This window comes from Lolium rigidum, chromosome 5 (assembly GCF_022539505.1).
Source record: "Lolium rigidum isolate FL_2022 chromosome 5, APGP_CSIRO_Lrig_0.1, whole genome shotgun sequence".
Taxonomy (NCBI): domain Eukaryota; kingdom Viridiplantae; phylum Streptophyta; class Magnoliopsida; order Poales; family Poaceae; genus Lolium; species Lolium rigidum.
In genome coordinates, this window is record NC_061512.1 from 192,150,531 (window position 1) to 192,175,702 (window position 25,172).

The following is a 25,172-nucleotide window of genomic DNA, read 5'->3' on the forward strand; positions in this document are numbered from 1 at the left end:
TCCCAGGCTGCTTGTGGAAGTTGAACTCTGACACGTGGTGTGGGCCCGACATATTTAGTGCTCATACCTCTCCTTAGATCTGAGGGATCGACATAGGGATTACCCAAATCGTCGAAAGCCTCTGATGTTTCCTCTTGATTTTCAATAGCATAAATCTGATGATATTTTGTACTCAAATCTATGTTGGGTTTGGTGACATCATTGTTGAGATTGATGAAGACCTTGCCCACTGTGATAGATTTGTCGATGAAGTCGTAACTGTCGAGATCGCTTGAGTCATCGCTTATATATGAGTCCGCGGATGACTCGAACGATACGTCGCCGAAGATCTTGGCGAGTTTCTCTCTTGCTCTGGTGCTGACGTAGCGTGTTTCCGAAGTTTCTTCCTCTCCTGACTCAGTTGATGATGTATAGCTTGAAAAATCGGAATCGACCGCCGACGATCCCGACGAGTTCGGAATTTCGACACGATACGATCCTTCCTTCTCGACGCGAAAGTGAAACATTCCGAACGTCATCTCCATGGGCTCCGCCAGATACGCATATGCATCCAAACGGGAGGGTGGGTGAGGAACAAAATCGACAAGACCAGCAGCGATCTGTTTACCTCGATCCATTGTGTTGCTTCCGGTTGACGATGTCGAAGATCTTGAACGTGCCATCGAGATCAGATCCTTACGCCTCTAATTCCCACAGACTGCGCCAATTGACAAGGGATTAACTTGTCAATGCCTACGGGTTATAGGCTAGGGTTTAGTTAGAAGTAGAGGGTAAGTAGATCTCGAAGGTTTCAGCCGAAAAGTACTCGACGATTATGAAAACTAGGGTTTGTGAACAATGATTCGATGATCTCTTCGTCCTTCGACTCCCCCTTTATATAAGAGGCGGAGCCGAGGGTTTCGTTTTGTACAAGTTACAGAGTCCGGGACGGTTTCTAACTCATCCCGCCAGATTACAAACAACACTTCCTATTACAACTCTACTTTCCTTAATATATCTTGGGCTCCCGAATCTTTTTATTCTTCAGGTAGTGGGCCTTCATTAAACCCCGGGTACTATCTTCGGCAGGCCCATTTGGGATGCCTATGTCACCAAGGATGTAGGGCAAGTGGGGAGTTTATTGCCTCATCTTGTTGATGGTGGAATCTCCAGTTTACAGTATGCGGATGACACTATTTTGTTCATGGAGCATGACCTTGAAAAAGCTGTTAATACGAAGCTGATTCTGTGTATGTTTGACTGGCCTGAAAATTAATTTTCAAAAGAGTGAGATCTTTTGATTTGGTAAGGCTCGAGACGTACAACATAAGTATAGGGAAATTCTAGGTTGCCAATTTGGTACTTTACCTATGAGCTATCTGGGTATACCTATTCATCACAGAACACTTCGCAATGCGGAATGGAATCCGATCGAGTCCCGCTTTGCTTCTAAATTGGGTTGCTGGCGGAGTAAAATGTTGTCATATGGTGATAGGCTAGTCCTTATTAACTCTGTGTTAACAAGTTTAGCTATGTTCATGTTGTCTTTCCTTGAAATCCCAGTTAGGGTTAGGAAACGGCTAAATTTTTATCGATCTACTTTCTTTTGGCAGTTCGATGAAAATAGAAAAAAATATCGTCTATCTTAATGGATAATGATTTGTAGGCCTAAGGATCAAGGGGGTCTGGGAATAGAATTACTGAAAATTAAGAATAGATGCCTTCTTAGCAAATGGCTATTTAAACTCTTGTCTGAAGAGGGTATGTGGCAAAAAAAATATGCACAACAAGTATCTTAAACTTAAGACTTTGTCTCAAGTGGAGGCGAAGCCCACAGATTCTGCCTTTTGGAAGGGGCTAATGCGGGTCAAATCTGATTTTTTTGCTAGAGGGTTTTTTAAAGTAGGATGTGGGTCTACTCTTCGATTTTAGGAAGATGTGTGGTTAGGTGATTCACCCCTGGCTGAGCAATGTCCATAGCTGTACAACGTTGTACAACATAAGAATGTGCTAGTTGCAACTGTTCTTGGTCAATCTCCTCTCAGTATTTGTTTTAGGAGAGGATTAAATGATCATAAATGGAATTCTTGGTTACATTTGTGTCAACGTTTGATGGATGTGAATCTTTCTACTGAATCTGATAGGTTTTGTTGGAAACTTAATGACTTGGGTGTTTTTTCGGTGAAATCATTATACCTTGATTTGATGAATGGACATACTCCTTTTCTTCGTAAGTATTTATGGAAGCTTAAGATACCTGTTAAAATCAAAATTTTCATGTGGTTCCTGAACAACAAGGTTCTTTTCACCAAAGATAATTTGGCTAAACGTAATTGAAATGGGTGTCAAAAGTGTTGTTTTTTGGGATTCCAATGAAACGGTTGAACATATTTTTCCGAATTGTCCTTTTGCTCAAATTATTTGGCGCATGTTATATTGGTCTTATAATATTCCACCACCAGCGAATATTACTAATATGTTTGGTAATTTGAATGGAGTTAAAAAATTGGATAAAGTTAGGATTCGTATTGGCGTTTCAGCTTTATGCTTTATGTTGAGCGATTTGGACAAGCAGAAATGATATTGTTTTTAACAAGCAAAAGGGGAGGAATTTTTGCAGGTTATTCAAAGGGCTACGCATTGGATCCAGCTTTAGGTTTTGCTCCTCCCGGAAGATTAGCGGGAGGCTATGTCTACTGGATGTACATGGCTGCTCAAGGTTACGGAGGATTTCTTCTTCCGGGCTACTGGGTGGCGTCATATTAATAGACTAGAGAATGTCTAGTTTTGTTTCCCTGATTTTCATTCTCATGTTGATTTATTTCAATTTTAGATGGTGAACTTTTTGTAATAAATGTTTGTTTTTAAATAAATGAATCAGTCGTGTGCATCTTTCGATGCATATGCTGGGGCACCGCCAACGTATCGAAGAAAAACGTACTCACAAAAACATTAGTCAAAATCGGTATTACATGCTAGATCTCTCATCACCCCTGATCTCAGGATGAGATCAGCAGGCAATCCGTAGTGATCCACCGCCTATCCACTGGTTCTGGAGCACGAACAGTACGTCTCCCTGCCAGCCTCACACACGGAGTTGAACCACGGAGCTGCAATTAACACTTTCGCCGTTCAACATCAGATCGATCAGTCGCATGCATTTCACCCAAGACTTCCCACTATATCTTCCCGCCGTCCTTCTCTCTTGTCTTTTTTCATTGCTGGGGACAAAAACTGGATCAACTTGTTGCTCTCGCATATATTTTCCAGTTTGAATGAACTTCGGTCTTACACGCGTGCAACTTGCGTGATCGACGTGACCAATGTTTTGGAACGGTTTGGTCTGGCGCAATGTGCACATATGCCATGGCTTGAACTACAGTAGTTGCTGACTGTAGACGGTCGGTTGTTAACCGGTTGGTCGTAGGTTCGAATCGTACTTGGGGTGCGGGGTGATTTTTTTCGTTCCAAAATGGACATAAAAGTTTTACCTCAAACTATTAGTTGAGAAGAAATTGCCCAGGTTATTAATAAAAAAGACGAAAATTGTTACGACAATACGACACTGAAAGCATGCAGGTCCAACAACCATAAACTCTCAACACGAAGATCTTGGAATCGACAACCCAAAAGATAAGAACGATCCATGAAGCGGACTCCTTCCATGTGACGCCACTCTTCTAAATTTTGCTTTTGAGATACTCCTTCACCTTCTCAATTTTAGGCTTTTAGCCATTGGAAATCTTCTCCACCGGGAGACGAGCAATCACATTGCTTGCTGACTAGTACTGCATGACAGCCAAGTCTTCCACATGAGTCGCATGCATATGTGTGGGTGCAAATATGCAATGTACACTAGGTAGGGTAGTTTGCTAGTACTCCGTTCGTCCGACGAAGGTTGTCTAAGATTGCTGACAAATCTTAGACAACCTTCGTGTATCGGACAATTGTCAAACTCTATATGCATGCATCAGACAAATCTTAGATAACCTTCATGTATCGGACAAATCTTAGACAACATTCATGAGACGGAGGGTGTACAATGAACGTCAGAAATTGGACAACTTGAAGATGGGAAAGGGAAGTGTTCAACTGCTTGAATATGAATTGCATAAAGACTAGGAGCTTTGAATACAGTATTTGCTTTGACCTCTGAGTTTCCAAAGTTTCATGCATCTATATGTCCTTTGTTTCACACATGCATGCGCGATGGAACTAGGGCCAATAAAGTCACCCCAAAACCCTAATCCAATTCCAGAAGCATTCCCTGCCACCTTGCGCAGTGCTTGACCATGCATGTACATTCATATGTGCGTGCGCGTGTCAAGTTGTGCACAGGAGAGAAGAAAATGAACCCTTTAGTGGAATACATGCACGGCTTCTTGGCTTCTTGCAAAGACCAACACTAGAGCTATAAAAAAGTACTCCCTCCGTTCACATGAAAGCTTTCATGAGACAGAGGGAATAGCAGTAAACTCAACTAAACTAGCTATGACACCCCTCTGAAAAATTCTACCCGACAAATCGATGACCACACTTAGATTCGCGGCATAAGCTGAAGAAATAATGGGGGAAGAAAGCCTATCATAGGTGGGAGAATAAACAACATCATCTCACCAAATCAGGGACCTTTCAATCGACAGCGAGAAAGAGCGGCCTACAACTACAAACCACTTTTACTTTCCGGAGCAACAGATGCCGATTTCGTTGTGGTGAAAAGATTAGAGCATCTCCAGCCGCGTCTCTAAAGATATTTGGGACGCGCCGGACAAAAAATCGTTCCCAGCCGCGCGCCTCAAAGCCTCTTTCCGTCCGGCGCGGTCTAACACGGTATCCGGCGCCTCGAGCCCGTCTCCGCTATACAGGAGACGCTCCGGGCACGGCGAACACAACGAAAAGCGAAGCGAGGAGTGGCGGGACCGACACGTCAATGGCACATTGAAGTTTAACCTAACTGTCGCCTACCTCGCGATGAAAGTTATTGGCGCGCAGCGATGGTGCAGTTCCCGCAGAGGCGCAGCGAAGCGTCTCGTCGCGCCTAGCTCTGCGTGTCGGCGTTAATGAGCGCCACCGTTCCCCCGCCTCCCTTCGGCGTATAAAAAGGGGCGCTAGTCAAAAAGAATGTTTTGCCGTGATAATTCCCACCGTGGGGATCTCTATTTATACATAGGACTACATGTATACAGGGAAGGCAATGATCACAAGCGATCAGCCTTTGATTTACAGGGATCACATCGATCCCGGCTAATGAATACGAGAGATACGGAATCAATGAAATAATGTAACAGATTCTATCCTTAATACCCTCCCTCAATCTAAACCGTCGTGTACAAGGTTGAGATTGGACCGAAATCTGCGGAGCACCACCTGCGTGACAGGTTTAGTGAAGACGTCGGCGATCTGATCTGCCGAGGCGATAAAGCGAACATGAAGAGCTCCCAAGGCAACTTTCTCACGGACAAAATGAAAGTCAATTTCGATGTGTTTGGTGCGAGCGTGAAAGACAGGGTTGGCGGACAAATAGGTGGCGCCAAGGTTGTCGCACCATAACACTGGCGGGCGTGGCTGATGAACACCAAGTTCCCTGAGGACGGACTGGATCCAAGTAGCTTCAGCGGTGCCATTTGCCAGTGCCTTGTATTCAGCCTCGGTACTGGAGCGGGAAACCGTGGGCTGTTTACGAGAGCTCCATGAAATCAAATTCCCGCCAAGAAAAATAGCAAAACCACCAGTGGAGCGGCGGTCATCGGGACATCCTGCCCAATCAGCATCAGTGTAAATATCTAGCACTGTAGACGAAGATGGCTGAATGTGAAGTCCAGTAGAGAGAGTGCCTTTGATATATCGCAGAATCCTCTTGACCGCCTCATAATGCACGGTCGTGGGCCGAGACAAGTATTGACACACTTTGTTCACAGCAAAAGACAAATCAGGCCGAGTGAGGGTGAGATACTGGAGACCACCAACTAAACTCCGGTACCGAAAAACATCATCAGGGCCAAGAGGATCGCCATCATCACGAGAAAGCTTGTCGGTTGAAGACATAGGCGTGGTGACAGCTCGGCAATTCTCCATATTTGCGCGATGAAGAAGGTCCAGCGCATACTTGTGTTGTGTCGAGTATCATGCCCCGAGATTTATAGGCAGCCTCAATGCCAAGAAAGTACTCCGATCGACCAAGGTCCTTGATAGGAAAAGTGGCCGAAAGGGTATGAACCACATGATCCACAAGCAGACGAGGAGGAGCCAGCAATAACAATATCATCAACATACACAAGCATATAGATCTGACACCCACGCTGATTATAAATAAAGAGAGAAGTGTCGGCCCTACGGGAGCGAAACCCGGTTGGAGAAGGCGATCACTCGGGCGGGCATACCAAGCTCGCGGAGACCGCTTAAGTCCATACGGGGCCCTCTCGGAGCTTACAAACATGCCGGGGATACCGAGGATCCTCAAAACCGGGAGGCTGCTGCATGTAAACATCTTCTTCAAGAAAACCATGAAGGAAGGCGTTGCCGACATCAATCTGTCGGAGGCACCATCCTCGAGATACGGCAAGCGAGAGCACAAGACGAACCGTGACTGGTTTTACCACCGGACTCGAATGTGTCATGATAGTCAATACCCTGCTGCTGGGTGAACCCGCGAGCCACTAGGCGTGCCTTGTGCTTATCCACTGAACCATCAGGACGGAATTTGGTTTTGAAGATCCATTTGCTGCCAACAATATTTGTACCGGGAGGTCGGGGCACCAATGTCCATGTGCGGTTACTGATGAGAGCATCAAATTCAGCCTCCATAGCTGATCTCCAAGCAGGCTCGGAGAGAGCGCCACGGTAAGTCGCAGGGGTAACCAGAAAAGCACTGCGACGATAAGGATCGTAGCGAACCGTGCCGTCCGTGTACTCCTTCGGTCGCTGAATACCGTGACGACGGCGGGTCATCATCGGATGAGATGTAGATGTCGTCGGGCGCTCGGCTGAGCGCGATCCTCGCCGACCGATCGCGAGGTCGTCGGGTCGTTGGTTGGCCCGATTCGGACGAGGGCCCAGCAGGCGAGGGGCTCGTGGCAGGGGGCGACGAAGCCGGCTCGGGAGAGGGCGGCTCGTGGAAGGAGACCGACGCGGGCGGGGTCGGCCCAGCACGGGGGGAGGCAGCAGGCGTGCGGTCGCTGGGCGCGGGCGACGGCCCAGCGCGGGGGGAGTCAGCCGCACGGTCGCCAGGCGCGGGCGACGAGGCATGCACGTCGATCGTCGTCGAGCGGGCGACACCAATCGGACCAGGAGGCGTGTCCACGGAGTCCTGCACATCCACGAAGGAAAAGTACCGGGAGGGTCAACTGGAAACATGGAAATGTCACAAGTACGCATGTTAGTATTCTGAATAGCTGGTTCATGTGCGGGAAAAGTAACATGCTGCAAGAGAGAGATATCTGTAGTGACTCCGGGTGTGGCGAAAGGAAAAATCTGCTCGTCGAAGATGACATCACGAGAGATATATACGCGACCCGTGGTACGGTCGAGGCACTTGTAGCCTTTGTGCATGGGGCTATATCCCGAGAAAGACACACATTTTAGATCGAAATTCTAGCTTACGAGAATTGTATTTGCGCAAGCTCGGCCAACATGCACAACCAAACGTGCGGAGGAAGGAATAATCAGGTGTTATGTTAAGGAGGCGAGATAGTGGGGTGGTGTTGTCGAGGGTGGGTGAGGGCATGCGGTTGATGAGATAGCAAGTCAGTGAGAAACGCCTCATCCCAAAACCGAAGAGGAAGAGATGAGTGAGCGAGAAGAGCTAACCCAGTTTCGACAAGGTGTCGATGCTTGCGTTCAGCAATACCATTTTGTTGAGACGTATGTGGGCAAGAGACGCGGTGCGAAATCCCCGTGCGCTGAAAGTGGGTGTGAAGACGATGATACTCGCCGCCCCAATCGGATTGAACTGCACGGATCTTAGTGTTTAGCTGACGCTCAACATGGTTCTGAAAAGTATAAAATATGCCCTCAACATCAGATTTGTGTTTGATGAGATATATCCAACAATGACGACTAAAATCATCGATAAAACTAACATAATATTTAAAACCTCCGAAGAGGGCAATGCAGGCCCCCAAACATCGGTATGAATAAGCTCAAGAGGAGTATGCGACACACGAGATGAATTATTATATGGAAGTTGATGACTCTTCGCACGTTGACAAGCATCACAAATTGAAGACTCAAAATTCGAGGAACAAGGCAAATTGTTGGATCTAACAATACTTTGAACTATTTTATTGGACGGATGACCGAGACGTTGGTGCCATTGGGATGGCGAGATCTTGACACCGGAGGAGGCATGGCGACCTTGGAGGGATGCACGATCAAAAGGAATCGGGTAGAGTCCACCACGACTTCTACCTCGCAGGATGACGTTCCTCGTGGCCTTGTCCTTAACACAAAAGAAATATTTGTGAAATTCGATGAATATATCATTATCGGACACAAGGCGGTATACGGAAAGCAAATTTTTGCTAATTTCAGGAACATGCAAGATATTTCTCAAAGCAAGGGATCGCGAAGAACCAGCTAAACTAGAATGACCAACATGCGCAATAGACAAACCTGTGCCATTGGCGACCTGAACTTGATCCTTGCCGAGGTAGCGTTCATGGAAGCTCATCCGATCCATGTCGTTGGTGTAGTGATCGGTGGCCCCAGAGTCCATGATCCACGGACGCTCATCGTGGTAGGAGGTGGACGCGGAGTTGCCCGAACGCTGCGCATCAGCCTGATACGCGTGGTTGAAGCGGTTCCTGCAGGTGAGGGCGCCGTGCCCCCGCATCCCGCAGACTTGGCATTGGGGACGGGAGCGGCCTCCGCCGCCGCCATTGCGCCCTCCCCTGTTGCCATCGCCGAAACCGTGGGCACCGCCGCCATTGCGGTTGCCGCGGTTACCTTGGTGGCCACCACCACCGTAGTGGTTGCCTCTACCACCGTGATGGTTGCCTCCACCACTGCCATAGTGGTTGGAGCCACCGTCTTGCTGCTGGCCACCATGCGGACGGCCTCCGGAGCGGCCGTTGTTGGGGGCGCCGTCGGAGGGACGCCCACCACGTCCATGGTCACCGTGACGTGCTTGCGGAGTTAGCGGAGGAAACAAAGCTACCGGCCTGCGAATTTTGTTCATTGATGGACTCACACGAGAGGAGCATGGAGTAGAAGTCGGGGACGGTGAGCGCGTGGCCGGTGTTGTTGAGGACGGTGATGGAGGACTGCAGCCCCTCGAGCTGCGAACCGAGGCCGACCACAATGTAGTCGATCAGCTCGTCATCGGAGATGGGGTTGCCGACCATGGCCGGGCGTCGGCGAAACCCTTCATCTTGTGGAAGTAGTCGTGGGCGGACATGTCGTTCTTCCGCAGCGTCGTCGGCTGTCGACGGAGCTGACGGACGCCGGCCCGGTTTTGGGCGGCGAACATGGAGACGACGGTGCTCCGGACGGCGGCCGAGGTGGTGCGCCCCACCATCCGTCCGAGGACCTCCTCGGTCATCGACCCAAGAAGGATGCCCAGCACCCTCGATCGACGTGCCACCGAGACGGCATAGGCCGGGTTGGGCACGGTGGCGGCGGGTTGACCTTCGCCGGCGGGGGTGGTGACCGTCGTTGGCGGTGCCGCGCGGGACCCATCGAGGAATCCGAGCCACCCCTGGCCGGCAATGTTGGGGATCACCCGAGTCCTCCGGAGGAGAAAGTTGGAGCGATCTAGGCGCACCGTAATGGTGTTGGTGAATTGTGTGGGAAGAGAAGTGGGGAGAGTGGAGGTGATCGCGCCGGCGGCCGGAGACGCGGAGAGGGAGGTGGTGGAGGTATTGGTGGAGGTGATGGCGCCGGCGGAGGTGGAGAGTTGCATCGCGGCTGTTTGCATCGCGAGATCGCAGGTCCGAGACGGAAACGCTGCTCTGATACCAAGTCAAAAAGAATGTTTTGCCGTGATAATTCCCACCGTGGGGATCTCTATTTATACATAGGACTACATGTATACAGGGAAGGCAATGATCACAAGCGATCAGCCTTTGATTTACAGGGATCACATCGATCCTGGCTAATGAATACAGAGATACAGAATCAATGAAATAATGTAACAGATTCTATCCTTAATAGCGCTCTCTCATCCTCCCTCACATACAAACTCTAGCGCCTCTCTCCCCAACCCTAGCCGCCACCATCTCAAGAGTCGACGCCATGGCTGGTAGAAGCAGAGGTCGAGGTCGTGGTCGTGGCCGTGGCCGCGCAGAGCTGCACGCTCGCCATCTCCTGCGACATCGTCGTCTTCATCGTCAGACCTGCAGGAGGAGGAGCAGGAAGTGATGTTCGAGTTCGTCGTCGTCCTCAAGGGCGACCCACTCGGCATCCAGAGGCTGCCGGACATGTTCGCTAACTTTGTCGCTGGCAAAGAGCTGGCCGCGCTGCATCTGCGGGAGGCTGGCTGCGACCGCTGCCGGTGAACGTGCTTTTCGACGGGCGCGGCAAGATGTACCTCCACACCGGCTGGGAGAAGTTCGCGCACTACCATGACCTCGAAGCCGGCTGCGTGCTCACATTCTCCTACCTTGGCGACGTCGATATGAGCGTCAAGTTGTTCGACGAGACGCGCTGCCGCCGACACTACCATGGCGACACCGATGAGGAGGACGATTGAGTGTTGTTTCTTCGCAGCGAAAATAGGCACGGAGGTTTCTAGATGTTCTTCCTCGAAAGGACCAACAGGGCTATCATCACCAGCTGGATTTTCCAGTTTGGGTGACTAGGAGTGCCTGGGAGTGTTCTTTCTTGGCAGCGAACACACGAAATCTGCGATGCCAACACTAGTTAGGTTTCATTATTTTGCAATGTTTTAATTTGTGTAAACCATGGTTGAAACTATGTATTACTTTGTGGAAACCATGTTCCAAACTATGTCTTAGTTTGTGTACAATTATGTATATTAGTTTGTGGAATGTTTATTCTCTCTATTGAAATAAAAATGAAAAAAATAAAAAAAGAGTATTTTAATGTATATAAAAGTTTGGGGGCGGCGTTTGGGGGATGCGGCTGGGGAGCGGCGTCCATAAACGCGATACGAACGAAACACGTCACTCAAACATTCGATCCGACGTCGTTCAGAGGACGCTTTGGGAACAGCGGCCGAAAATGCTCTTAGGACTACTTCCCTTTGTTGAACCGCATGCAATCATGGGCTGGCCACCAATCACCCGCAGAGGAATGCTGGCTAGCTGCACGCATTACCTGCTGTCTACTAGCTAGTGCACGAGAAGTCTCGAGTGTACGCGCTGATGACTGAGATTAGTTTTGTGCACTTTGTGCCGACATGACATTCTGCCGGCGGCGTGGCCGTGTCGATCCGGTACAGGTTGACCAGACGCGTTTGATCGAGGTCGTCCACGGGCCTCGGATAGGTTTTTGGAATTCAGAGGAGAGCTAGCCTTTCCCAGAGAGCATTGCACCTGGACTGCTAATTTCTTTCTCCAAAACCAGTCTACTCGAAGACTAGAGATGTGAATTATGGCATGCTTTCTCATCGAAAGATATTTTCCTTCGATAGCGCCATCCTAGCGCCATCCCTATTCTGAACGTTGAACATTACTCCAGAAAAGAAACAAAACGTAATGTTTTGAGACAGAAGGTCGTCCGAATGTTCCCAGAGAGCATTGCACCTGGAGTATGTAGCAGTAGCAGCTTCGGTTTGACTGAAGTTCGTTGCAATTCGTGATCGATCCAGAAAAGAAAAAACGTAATGTTTTGAGACAGAAGGTCGTCGGAATGTTCACACCAGCCTGTTCTTTTCGATCACAACGCATTTTTTTAGTGAAAGATCACAGGAATATGATTTTTCTTAGATTCTTTTTAAAAAAATATGAATTTTCTTAGATCACAGCGATAAGTTGGTGCTAGGTAATATTTGCGGCTGCAGCCCAACACAGGTTGCGAGATGATGTGGGAATGGCCTGGGGGCAGCTAACCATCACCCGTTAAGGGGAAATCGTTAATGGGCCTGGCTCATTAATTCAGTTGTTCCAAAAAAATTCAAATTCGAAATTTCTTTAGATTTGAAATTTGCTCAGAATTGTAATTTTCTCATATTCGAAAATTGCTTAGATTTCAAATTTTCCCAGATTCGAAATTTGTTTAGATCTAAAAATTTCCCAGATTCGAAATTTGCTCAGATTTAAAATTTGCTCAGTTTAAAAATTTGCTTACTTTGAAATTTGTTCGAATTTGAAATTTGCTTAACTTTAAAATTTGCTCGACTTTAAAATTTGTTTAAAAAGAAAAAACAGAAAAAAGAAAAAATCGAAGAAAAACCAGAAAAAAAACTCGACAAACCGGAAAAACCCGAGGCTACTCTCTCCGTTCCTGTTGATGGGCCACGGCCAACGGGTCGAACCATGTTTTGTCCAGACGAGGAACACTGCGACGAATAAATGGGCCAGGCCCATAACTGAAACCATGCGGGTGATGGTTTATACGCATCACTAACGGGTGATGAATAGGATTTGCCGAATGACCTAGCCCTAACACCACCACTGAAGCTCGCATGCAGTTCTGTCGCGCACACAATCGACGACGCTGCCGAGATCCCACGAAGCGACCCAGTGCTACATTAAGCACTGGTTAGACTAAAAAACGAGGCATTAGGCACTGGTTGGAAGAACTGGATTTTTATGTTGATGGGGTCGATGTCTTGAGAGGATTTTGCAAAGGTAGCGGTGACCTTGTGAGCTATTTGGTATGCTTGTAGAAGAATCATACATGATGGCGAGTTCCAACTCTATTAATCTTTTCATGCTGAGTGGTGATGATGACGTTGGTGGGCAACCTTGACGATAGTCTTCGCTTCGGTGGTGTTTGTGCAGCTTCTATGGTTGCCAGGATGGTTGTGTGTACCCTCGCGGTAGTCATGCTCCACGACGGTCGACGAGGATGGTTATACCAGTTTTAAGCCAGTTTTTGTTAATAAACCGGCCACATATTCTTCTCTATTAATAAAAATGGCAAGTCTTACCTCGTTTTAGAAAATACGCATCTCTTCATCCAGAGATTCTTGTGGGACGTGGATATTTCTAGTGTTCGGAGGTTGGTGCCGAGAGCGAATCGCATTCAGCCCCGACTGAAGTGGATTTCCCCGCTTGCTGGTTATGTGAAAATCAATGTGGATGCTAAGATTTCCAAGACGAGGAAGGGAGGCGCTCCCGGCATGGTGTGTCGTCAAGATGAGATGGGTTTTTCCTCGGGGCATCGTTATTAACGATTGATGGAATTGATGATCTAGCCTATAGCTCTTGCATGCAGGGAGGCCCTCGCCTTGTAGGATATGCAGCTCAAGGCTCCAACGGGTGGTGATCACAACTGACTGTCTTTCATGTAATCATGTGGGGTATCCGAGTCGGTAACCCACATAATATTTACTTGTTCTGTAGCTAGATTTTTATGAAACTTTGTTCACGAGGTTTTGGGTCCCGACTGGTTGGCTCGAGACCTTGGGGAGTTCCTCGAGAACCGGGCCAACAACCTCGGCTAGAATAGACGCCTCTTCTGGCTAATGTCTATTGCCATGTTGTGGACAATTTGGACTGTGCGCAATAAAATAGTTATCGAGAAAGTTTTCCTTCGACATGCGATCTTCAAATTTGGACTTCAAATTTGGACTGACTCGATCTTCAAATTCCTAGCCTTCTTGCAGCAATGTTACCCGTTGTGTAGACAACGGGATCGGAAGTGACTAGACGGCATGCTTAGACATCTCTTGGAGGTGGCACGACGCTTCTCACCACCACCCAGTCGCTGACCGGCCTTCCATCGTTGTGGGACGCCGTGCTTCGTATTTTTCTTCGATTTTGATTTGGGCTTATTTCTATTGGTGCGGCCATAGCAAGCCTCTTTTTTCCATTTTTCTTTTGGTTTGTGACTTGAGACTTGCTCTCGTACTCTATATGGTTGTGGTTGTTTTATTATAAAGCGAAGCGAGGCAAAGAGAAGCCTATTTCGGGGTTCAATCTGAACGGCGTGTTTGCAGAAAACTACAGCATGGTTATTCAGGAGGTTAAATCAAAGGTAGCTTCTTTCCAGGATGTAGTGTTTAAACACAAGAGTAGGCTTTCATATTCGGAACCGCATAAAGTGTCCCGAAGAGCTGTTTCTAGTAGCGTGGGACGTCAGCTATGGCTCCTTCAACCTCCTGACGGACTTTGTATCCCTATGACTATATTGCACGAACCACGAATAAAGAAGCCACTGTTCTCCCAAAAAAAGAAAGGCACTGGTTATAGGAGTAAAAATTCCGTTTTCACTCCTCTAAACTGCACCTAGCTGAACTCTAAAACGGTTTAGAGGAGTAAAAAAAAATCATCAATCGAGCGGCCAAGTACTTTTCTCCCCACCGCCACCCTCCCAACTCCTCCCAAATCTGCGCCGGTATCCCCACCGCAATCGTAGCCTCACTTCAGCGCCGCAAATTGCTAGATCCTTCCTCCACCGGTCCCCTCCACCAATTCGGAGTGAGAGACAGCGCACATTCGTCCCGATGTGGAACGTCCTCCTCGCAGTACCCCGACCTGCCACCGTAACGGAAGTGCCACTTCGTGCGCCAGTGTGCGTGGGTGGGGGGGGGGGGGCGGCGGAGATCACCGACCAGAACACGCACAAAAGAATATGGATTGACACCTTCCATTCGGCGGTGCAAGTGGCGAAGGCGTATGACATCAAGTCGGTGTGCCTCCACAGTGTAGATGCGAAGGTGAACTTTCGATATGCAGCCCTGATTGATCGGATGACGATGCTCCGATCGATCGGCACACGCGAGGTGCGGCAGGATAGGGAGGCCCGCGAGCGCCTCGAGGCGAAGCGCGCCAAAAAGGAGTAAATGATGATGCTCCGCTGCAAGTATCAAAGCGCGTCGAGGAGAAGCACTAAGCTTTCAAGCGCTACAAGGCAGGGAAGACCGACGAATCCAAGCCGTTCGGTGAGCCATTTATCGACCTCAGCTCCAACACCAATGACTCAGCGAAGAGATAGATAGATGAGATCTTTAGTAGAAGTGATGAAGGATTTTCAATCCTAGTAGTTTAATCAAGTTCAATGTACTAGGTTGAGTCAAATTTATATGAATTTGTTTCAAATTGGTATGAGTTTAAGTTTAAGGAGTGAAGTATTAGGGGTCAGCTAAAAACGATAAGGGGCCAGATACTGAGTGCGGATTTGGAGCACGGGCTAACAAACCATTCGAAAATGACATTTTGAAGTTCCAAAATATTTCGACCAACAAATCTAGCTGTAGAAAATAATGTACTCCAGATTCTGTCTCAACTCGAAATACCCCTTGGTTTGGGCTGCACAACAATGCCAAATTTGACGTCTAAAGCAGTGAACAGTGCAAAATTGAATCCTCAAGATTCTGTCAGATTTTGTTACTTTTGTGAGGCCCATAATATAAGGCATTTCAGGTTGACATTTTATGGGTTGATAGAGTACAACATTGTATTTTATGGAACTTTAAAATTGTTTTTTCAAATTTTGAAAAAATACCGAGCTGCATGTAGCTCGAGCACCAAAGTGAATTCCTGGCCAGATACTCCTCTAAAATGGCCAGATACTCCTGGATCGGCTAGAGATGCCCTTTTAGGTCCGAGTGAATAACAGAAAAGCACTCAACCAGCAGCACACTCGGTGGGATATCACTGATTAGTCGCCGCTAGCCCAGTACCCTTTCCGAGCTTAACTGTGCAACCGTAGCACCTGGTGTAGTGCTGTTGGAGACCTCTGTATTCACAGTGACCCAAAATATTCAGCATCAGCAGAAGCTTCATCGGGTGCCCAGAACCCCCGGGACGACAGCGTCAATGAAGCCGTCCAGCGTACAAGGCACCCTGCGTCCAACAGAGTGTATCAATAGAGACATACAAGAATTCCACAATAATTTTCGTTACCAGTCGAAGCTGTCCTTAGTAACGAGTACTCCTAACTATTTGTGGGACTTGCTAAACCAGGAGAAGCCAAGGCGTAGCGAGGTGGTTGTGCTAGCCCTGCCTCTATATCAACGTCCAGCTACGCACCAAAATTACCACCTGCAAAACCAAGGCGCCAACAGAGGGAACATCGCCTCCAAGGCTTCTGGATACAGGCCAAAACCCCTCTTGCTTGGCCGTTTGGGATGCGTCCATGGCAGCATTGCTTACTCAGAAACGTTCTTGTTTGTTGCACCATATAAAATCAAGCGGGGCAGAGGGGAAACTCTGCAAGCTACCGCAAAGATGCAGCCTCAGCAGCAGCAGCACAGGTCAGCCATGCGGAGGGAGGATCGGAGGGCAAGCGAGATGCCTGCCCATCGGACAGAGAGGGTGGGCGAGGCGGATACCCGGAGAGCGGCGGAGCTGCCACCCCGCCGGACGGAGAGGGCGGGGGAGGCGGACACCCGGAGAGCAGCGGAGTTGCCACCACGCCCGATAGAAACCGCTCGGCGAGCGGCTGAGAAGCCTGCCCATCGGACTGAGAGGGCGGGTGAGGCGGACACCCGGAGAGCGGCAGAGCTGCCACCCCGCCGGACAGAGAGGAAGAAAAGTCTGGAGAGCCTCCTCGACGCACCGGAAGTGCGGGGGAAGCGCAGCGGCCCTGTTCCGGCTGGCGAGAAGGTGACCAACTTCCCTGGCCAGGGCCTCGAGTTCAAGAACCTGTCCTACAGCGTCATAAAGAAGCAGAAGAAAGATGGGGTCAAGATCAAGAAGGAGGTGTACCTGCTCAATGACATATCTGGGCAGGCTCTCCGGGGCCAGGTCACCGCCATCCTCGGACCCAGCGGTGCTGGCAAGTCCACTTTCCTCGACGCCATTGCTGGAAGGATCGCCAAGGGGAGTCTCGAGGGATCCGTCAGCATCGACGGACGACCTGTAAGATACACAGCCCATTTTTCTGTTGCAGGTTCAGAAAAAATAAAAGGAATGATGCACTTTCTTATGCTCTGAATTGAAACTTCTTCAGGTCACCACCAGCTACATGAAGCAGATTTCCTCTTACGTCATGCAAGATGATCAGCTGTTTCCCATGCTTACGGTGCTGGAGACACTTACATTTGCAGCTGAAGTCAGGCTCCCACCATCCCTATCCAGGGCTGAGAAGCTGCAAAGGGTATGGGAACTCATTGAGCAGCTCGGTTTGCAGGTAACCCTTTAGTTCCTCCTATTCTAGCCTTAGGTAGCACAGCCGAAATAAATCATATAGAGAAAGAATGCTAGCATCTCTGCTTCCTAGCTAAAGTTGCGTGAATACAAGCCTTCAGTTTATGCACTGCTTTGCTCACATTCTGAACCTTGTTTGATCACAATTTACATCTACAATGACAATACTAGCTCAGAACTTTCCAGACCTCATGCTTCCCTTTTTCCTGTTAGATATTTCCCCTTATAGTAGTATATTGTAATACTATGCCTTTTCACTCAAAAAGATGTCTCAACTGACATATAGTAGCAACAGGATCACAACCAAACTTTCCCGCGAAAAAAAATATCACAACCAAACCACCTGAGCTTTATTTACTAATCATATTTCTCAAGCAAAAGCTGAAGCAAGTCAGAACAATATTCTAATAATGTTTGTTCTACTGGAACTACATGAAAATTGCACCCGAGAAAATTACCAGATTTTTGACATATACCATACAAAATGCAGACAACAGCTCACACATACATTGGGGATGAAGGCGTAAGAGGGGTCTCTGGCGGGGAACGCCGCAGAGTGTCAATTGGTACAGACATCATCCATAAACCATCCCTGCTATTTCTCGACGAACCAACCTCTGGCCTCGACTCCACTAGTGCATACAGTGTGGTGGAGAAGGTGAAGGATATTGCAAAAGGAGGAAGCATTGTGCTCATGACAATTCATCAACCGTCTTTCAGGATACAGATGCTTCTTGACAGAATTGTCATCCTTGCAAGGTGATACAACTATCCCATTTTATTCAACTTGGTGTTCTTAGAACATGTTTAATTACATACTTTCCGCTGAGGTTGTTAATGGGTAAACAGTTTAAAACCACATTGCACTATGTAATATACCCTTCTAACTAGTTCCAATACTTTATCCAGGGGAAGATTGATCTATCTAGGCAACCCAGTCACACTTCCCACATACCTTGCTGGATTTGGTCGACCAGTACCTGATGGTGAGAACAGCATGGAATACCTACTGGATGTCATCAAGGAGTATGATGAATCAACACTTGGACTTGAGCCTTTGGTTGCTTACCAGAGGGATGGCAGCAAACCCAATGAAGCTGCAAAAACTCCGGTACCAAGAACACCAAGAACACCATATCAGAAGTCAGTGCAGTTCCGACAAATCCAGCTCAAAAGCAACAACCACTTTTCACTTGCAAGCGCAACACCTCATGCTAACCCCTTCTCGAACTTCGAGTCGTACAATATTGATGATGAGGAGGGTGATTTTGACAATTCTCTTGAAAGAAAAACACGAACACCGCTGCATAATATAACCTCAGGCTACCATCCAAGATTAGCTTCAGACTTCTACAAGGATTTCTCCGTCTGGGTTTACAATGGGGTCGCGGGAACACCACAACGGAGGCCTACTTGGACTCCAGCTCGAACGCCATCAAGGACCCCAGTTCCAAGCTACCCACCAAGCCGCGTGACTACGCCACACAGGTCAATTCCCCCATCTCCCCAAGAACCAGTGTTCAAGATAGAAGAGCCAACCTATCAGGAGTACGAGCTTGCTATTGAGCCACTAGATGCACCCGAGGACGGGCCCAAGTTCGCAAATCCTTGGCTCAGGGAAGTCATCGTACTATCTTGGCGTACCGCACTAAATGTTGTGCGCACACCAGAGCTGTTCCTCTCACGTGAGATCGTTCTCACAGTCATGGCACTCATCCTTTCAACACTGTTCCATCGCCTCAGTGCTTCTGATTTCCTAACAATCAACCGCATCCTGAACTTCTACATCTTTGCAGTTTGCCTTGTCTTCTTCTCCTCAAATGATGCAGTTCCAACATTCATCCAGGAGCGCTTCATCTTCATCCGTGAGAGGTCCCACAATGCATACCGTGCTTCATCATATGTGATCTCCTCCCTTATTGTCTATCTCCCGTTCTTCGCCATTCAGGGCTTCACCTTTGCAGTGATCACAAAGTTCATGCTCCATCTGAATAGCAGTTTGCTTTACTTCTGGATCATCCTCTTTGCATCGCTCATAACCACAAATGCGTATGTCATGCTGGTGAGTGCACTTGTTCCAAGCTACATCACTGGCTATGCCGTCGTGATTGCGACAACAGCCCTCTTCTTCCTCACTTGTGGGTTCTTCTTGAAACGATCAAAGATCCCTATTGTCTGGCGTTGGCTTCACTACATCTCTGCAATCAAGTATCCATTTGAGGCATTGCTTGTGAACGAGTTCAAAGGAGGCCACTGCTATGTTGGCCAAGCTAATGAGCTGTCACCAGGACCTCTGGGACAAATCAAGGACAGTGACCTTTTCACAGAACTGCACTTAAACAGAACAATATGCCCCCTGATAGGCCAGGATGTGCTCGCAACCATGGATATCACAATGGACAGCATCTGGGTAGATGTTGCAATCCTCCTTGCCTGGGGTGTGCTCTATCGACTCTTCTTCTACGTGGTCCTGAGATTCTACTCCAAGAACGAGAGGAAATAAATAGCTTTCCAGCGAAGGCATACCCATATCCATTTATGCCACATCTGTTTGTGTGCATTTGTTATCTTTCTTTTTTGATGGAATACATTTGTTATCTATGCTTAAAACATTCCTAGCAGTTATATCAATGTAAAGGAAAGTTTGTATTCAAAAGCATTGATTGGAAGACAGCATTAAATCATTTTTTTATATTGCATTCAGGTATATGTACCTAAGAGCACTTAGTAGTATTTATATACAGGTTGAAAACAAGGCAACCCATTTTTTGATATTACTAGGAAGCTTTGGTCGATTCATGAATTCAACTCTTGGCTGCACAAATTGTTTCGGTGCCCTTACACATAATAAACATTGTACTACATGAAAATAATGTGAATGCAAATTTTACCATGAATACCACACCAACACAAAGGCAACTACCAATTATCATCTCTATTTCTTTATTCCTAACAGACAATACATCAATTTTCAAAGGAAAGACCGAAAGAGATAAGAAGACTGCAATGACATCAACATCAATCATATATTGAATCTATCATAGGAGAAATATTTAAGAGATCAAATGAAGAATGCTCAAGTTATTAACTGTGAAAAGTAATAGTACTATAACATATAAGAACATCGTAGCATGGGCCTGAATCTGACTCGCACTACTAATGATATAGTTCATTATAGAAATTAGAAAGAAAAAAAAAGATAAAAGATTCTTGTAAGACCAACTTAGTTTGTAACTAAACTTTCAGCATGTAGAATGTCAGAGTTACTTCTTCTGGACCATCAAACTAATGTTACTCTATTATGTGCATATGCATATACCACCACCAAAAAGGCACATACGTGATAAATCAGCATGGAACATACAAACAAGAAAACAACATCGGTCAGATTTCCAACATGTAGGCTAACATTTATTCATAAACATTCTTTATTGAGAGTTTTTAGTCACTTGAAGTACACCATAGAAGTAGCGATAGCTCACTATTTAGGCTGAGCCATACTGCGCAAGCTTCCTTTCAAGACCAGTCTTGTCTGCACCAACAACCTTATCGATCTCTTTGCCGTTTATCACAAAGGAGAATGTTGGGACACTGGTGACATTCCAGCGATGTGCAACATTCCCTAATTCATCGATGTCCACCTTAAGAAAGACGATTTTCCGGTGCTTTTCAGCTAAGCTTTTGTAAACCGGTCCCATGAAACGACATGGCCCACACCACGTTGCAGTGAAATAGAGAATCACAAGCCTAGACAAGCTTGATGCAGCCTTAATTTTTGCTTCAAACTCATTTGACGAGTGGATAGTGATCACATCACCTGGTAAAACACCACAAATATGTACGTATTAGATGCATTAAATTCCAGCGAAAGTAACAATATTGATCACTTCAGTTTGCAGAGAAAACGTGATCCGAGCACAGAACACTAAGGTATATACTCTGTAAGAAAAACTTTGTATATACTACCTTCTAATATTTGTATATAAATGTGTATGGAAAAAACCTAATAAACAAGCATATAACAAACTTACCATCCTTTAGAACAGCAGAAGCAGCAGAAACCTGCGCACGATAATGCATATGAAAACATAAGTATAAAGTAGTTTCTTGAGTTATTAATACAACTAGCACTAAGCATGTGTCTTGCTATGAAAAATCACAAGAAAACGCAAGGAGATGGACCATGTATATGAGGATTTTCGGAAGAGCCTTGATGTCATGGGATCGTTGTGTGGTTAGTGTATATATTTATTTCGTGTGTTTTTTTTTATGCACTACGTATGAATATAAGAGTGCATTTTGTTTATTGGACGTCTTTTGCATGATTGGTGACCCCAAAAGTGTGGATGGTTGTAGTTGTTTATTCAAGTCATTTGTAAGATGTTGGTCCCACCAATATATATAATAGTGATGGGGGAGTGAATTAAACACTAACTCCAAATTTTATAAGTAGGAAAGATCACAGAAACACCTACCTTGTTTTGAAACGAGTTTCAGTCTTAATGACAAAACATTAAAACTTGAATGAAAACACAGAAGAGACCAGTTTTGTAGAGAGCTTTCACACTTTTATCAACCATTTGGGAAGGTGATTACCTCCTCAGCATGTTTACGCTTTCTTTCAGCGTCAGCTTTTTTCATGTCCCTCTCTTTACGCAAGCGTTCATACTTCTTCTTGTGTTCCTCAATTTTGTGGACATTGGGTTCAACCTGTACATGGAATGCATGTCTGAGACACATTCTTACTTTAAGCAGATGGGGTCTGTGTTCTCCGTACTTTCCTTTTTTTTCTAGGGTAGGTTATGTTAATTATTACCTTCTTAAGCTCTGCGCTAATCTCTTCATCAAAATCCAGTTTTGCTGCCACGTGAAGGTCATGAGCAGCATCTTCCCACTTCCCAAGCATAGCTTTGGCCATCCCTCGTGATTTATATCCTTTAGCAGAATCTGGATTAATCTGAAAGGTGACATTACACACGAAGTAACTCGATTATGGGCGTATATATGGACAGCAATGAGATTTATTATCAAAGAATTGCCAAACCTGTAATGCTACATCTGCATCACGAATTGCTGCATTCGGTTTCTTCATCTTCATAAAAACACCAGCTGCAATAAATTGCATCCAGGATAAGAGCGCGATATAAAGTTTAACATAAAATAAATGATTGTATACATTAATTCTTAATACCCCTGGTTGCATAGAGGATAGCTGAAGTGGGGTTCAGCAAGATGGCCTCCGTCAGGTGCTCGATTGCTTCGTTCAGTTTACCTAATACGCAAAATCCACATTGATTCAATCAAATATCTAAATACGCGGAGAACTTTCAGTGTGGAGCTTCACTGAACTACAAAAATCACACTCCATTCTCTTATATTGTAGATATGCAAAAATTGATTGTTGTACATTCCCATGATAATAATTAGACCTGCTCTCTCACAGCGCATATAACCTTTCCTTCCAGACTATAATAATAATAGTTAAACCTTGCCTTCCGAAAGCGCGTCAACGCCCTTCTTTTTGTACAGCTGTGCCTTATCACGTTTCTCTTCAGAGACTTCAACTGATGGATCTCCCATCTATAAAGGAGAAGGGCAAAGCAACATCATCAATTATTTGTACCACCAACACAGACCATATGGTTTTATCAAGATCAGACTACTATTCAACAAAAATCCCGACCTTCTGCGGAAGATCATTGTCAGGCTCAACAACTTCCCCTTCCAACTCGACATCTGACTCCATAATCTCATCGTTGAAGCTGCTCTCTCCAGCCTTCGCCATGCCTTCTGCTGCCTTCTGCTAAAAATTGTATTTCAGTAAAACTCAACTTATCTCCAAATTCTTGTATGAACAACTTGCAGAGAACTAATTAATAGGACTAAATGCATGTAAACCAAAAATAATAATCTTGCACAGCAACGATGCCCACATCCATTAGTATGTAAGCGGCACACAATGAAGATACCACGAAATATAACCGGAACCCTTGCTCCAAGGCTGCAAACAGAACTAAGAGCATGTCAAGCACAACGAAACAAATAAAAGTAAATCGAGACAGAGAACGAGAGGAGGGGAAAGCAGGTGCTAAAGCTTTGTCGAAGAAGAATCAGAAACACAAGGTATCTCAGATTTTTCCACTAACTCTGGTGGCAACAGGATAAGCTATGGTTTTAACTGAGAGAGATCACAAACCTGAGGAGATAGTCCACAAAGAAGGAGAGGGAGGGGTGGTGGAGGAAACAAGGTTTGGAGCGACAGAGATAGATAAGCAACTGCAGCTGGGCCACCCCCGCATCGTCCAGACTATCTTCCATCTCTGACCACTTAAAAGTGTAGGAGTTTTTTCTCCCAGAAAGGATTGGTGATGGCGATGAACTCTGGGTGACGAGGTCAATAGATTGTGATGGTGATTAACTATGGGTGACAGGGGTCTATGGATTGGGGATGCACTCCGGATTAAGAGGGAGATCCCAGGAGATGTGAATTTAATGCAGTGTAAATGGTGTGTTTCAGTTACATATTAATACTTCAGTCACAGAATCAGGTTGAAATCGATTCTTTCAATAAATGTGTAGATGTTATGCAAAATTAGCATAATATCCAGATACCATATTGATTTTCGGTGCATAAGAGAAGAAGCGTGTGCACAACGTAACATGTTGTTACAGTCTAGGGATTATCTTGCTGCAGATGATATGATTTGTGATCACATTCAAAGATCCAATTGCTATGAATTATTGTACTAGACTACTGACTCTATATTCCTCTACAAATGCAGTGATATAAAGAGAACCATCTTAGAATTCAATTTGAGCTCTGAGCCAATGATTTTCCCATATAATTAGGTTTGTGTATCTGTACACTTTTATGCTTTGCACATTGAATGGGGCATTGACCATGACTAAACTGCATTCACCTAAGCTATGGTTTTCGCAGAACAAAAAGGGTTGATTGTAGGAAACGGGAGCGCGCCCACCCTACCCCCCACACACGCACATGAAAACGAAGTAAACTAACAGTAACACGGCCATATACTCAATACTCCCTCCGTTCTACTAAATCAAAGTCAATTAAAAGGGAACGGAGGGAGTAGGCAACAAGGAGAACCTAGTAATCAAATTTTGCAATCCAGATGTTACAGCCATAGGGTGAACTAGTTCATCGGTTAAAAAAAGAACGCAAGAGAATCTGTTCGCGTCGAATTCAATGGGCAGCACACATGTTATGAAGCTGAATCAGACAATCAGTAGCCTGAGTTACCGAATCCAAGATTGGCGGCACAATCAAACATCACGACACTCTGACACTATATCGAAACACATCCTGCTTAGATTTGCACTCCACAGGAGGATAATTCTAGGCGACACACATCAAGGATGAGGCAAGGCGCTCACCCGGTCCTTAGGACTGTCGAGACGGTACGGGTAAGCGCTAACCAGGTGCCGCCGCACGGAGCAGTTCCTCGCCGGAGCAACAACCCTAGGTAGACTCGCCCTCTCCGCACGACGCGCCGCCGGCCGTATGAACCAGCTTATAATCGGAGCTCACGAGTATCAGAGTATGTCTCACAATCACGGCGTGCGGTGACAGTGTACTCGCTGGGACATGTTGTGGGCCGTCTAGTTGCCAAGCCCATATATCCCAATTTTGGGCCAAACATACCGGACCAGTTTTACGCTTCTCTTCGCGATGATAGGAAGCCCAGGTTTCTATAAATATTTAGCGGCCCGGGTTTCTGAAGTAAAGCCTCACAGACAGTCGTTGTTCGGCAAAATTGCTGCATCCTTCATGTACAGGAAGCTGATCACTGAATCTTTTTAAGCCAATTTGTTTCTTAAGTTGCCATAAGCAAAGTGTATTTGAATGGCCAAATTTACCCTGGAGTACTGAGCCTTGAACGTGCTAAACAAAAAAAATTATAAACGGTCGACGAAAATATTTCGAAAAGAAAAGAACACAAGCAAACCGAAGCA

General features: G+C 46.3%; 2 protein-coding genes across 7 annotated transcripts; one reads left to right on the forward strand and one right to left on the reverse strand.

The window, feature by feature from the left end:
• Positions 1 to 16,274: 16,274 nt before the first annotated feature.
• LOC124656887 (ABC transporter G family member STR-like) lies at positions 16,275 to 19,698 on the forward strand. The gene is made up of 4 exons (XM_047195545.1): positions 16,275 to 16,907; positions 16,999 to 17,178; positions 17,686 to 17,954; positions 18,105 to 19,698. Exons 1-4 carry the CDS (start codon positions 16,275 to 16,277, stop codon positions 19,696 to 19,698), a joined length of 2,676 nt encoding a protein of 891 aa, XP_047051501.1.
• An 866-nt stretch (positions 19,699 to 20,564) lies between these two features.
• LOC124653849 (TPR repeat-containing thioredoxin TDX-like) lies at positions 20,565 to 24,726 on the reverse strand. 6 transcript variants are annotated; one of them, XM_047192913.1, is made up of 9 exons: positions 24,594 to 24,726; positions 22,879 to 22,995; positions 22,688 to 22,775; positions 22,387 to 22,467; positions 22,240 to 22,304; positions 22,012 to 22,152; positions 21,792 to 21,905; positions 21,227 to 21,257; positions 20,565 to 21,012 (listed from the first exon to the last, which is right to left on the reverse strand). In XM_047192913.1, the coding sequence occupies exons 2-9, from the start codon at positions 22,978 to 22,980 to the stop codon at positions 20,681 to 20,683; spliced, it is 954 nt and encodes a 317-aa protein (XP_047048869.1). In that variant the 5' UTR covers positions 22,981 to 22,995; positions 24,594 to 24,726; the 3' UTR covers positions 20,565 to 20,680. The 6 variants fall into 6 exon arrangements, with proteins under 6 accessions (XP_047048869.1, XP_047048870.1, XP_047048868.1 ...); XM_047192914.1 differs by having other exon boundaries at positions 22,879 to 22,998; positions 24,594 to 24,721; XM_047192912.1 differs by lacking the exon at positions 24,594 to 24,726 and adding an exon at positions 23,165 to 23,311.
• Between the last annotated feature and the right edge of the window lie 446 nt (positions 24,727 to 25,172).

Excerpts from the sequence above, each read along its gene's own strand:
- LOC124656887 (XM_047195545.1), top strand. The coding sequence starts at position 16,275 with ATGCAGCCTCAGCAGCAGCAGCACAGGTCAGCCATGCGGAGGGAGGAT. Across the intron at positions 16,908-16,998 it reads TCAGCATCGACGGACGACCT|GTCACCACCAGCTACATGAA; the intron begins GTAAGATACACA and ends AAACTTCTTCAG. Across the intron at positions 17,179-17,685 it reads TTGAGCAGCTCGGTTTGCAG|ACAACAGCTCACACATACAT; the intron begins GTAACCCTTTAG and ends TACAAAATGCAG.
- LOC124653849 (XM_047192909.1), bottom strand. The coding sequence starts at position 23,218 with ATGCTCTTAGTTCTGTTTGCAGCCTTGGAGCAAGGGTTCCGGTTATAT. Across the intron at positions 22,999-23,128 it reads CCGCTTACATACTAATGGAT|CAGAAGGCAGCAGAAGGCAT; the intron begins GTGGGCATCGTT and ends TACAATTTTTAG. Across the intron at positions 21,906-22,011 it reads TTAGCGCAGAGCTTAAGAAG|GTTGAACCCAATGTCCACAA; the intron begins GTAATAATTAAC and ends TTCCATGTACAG.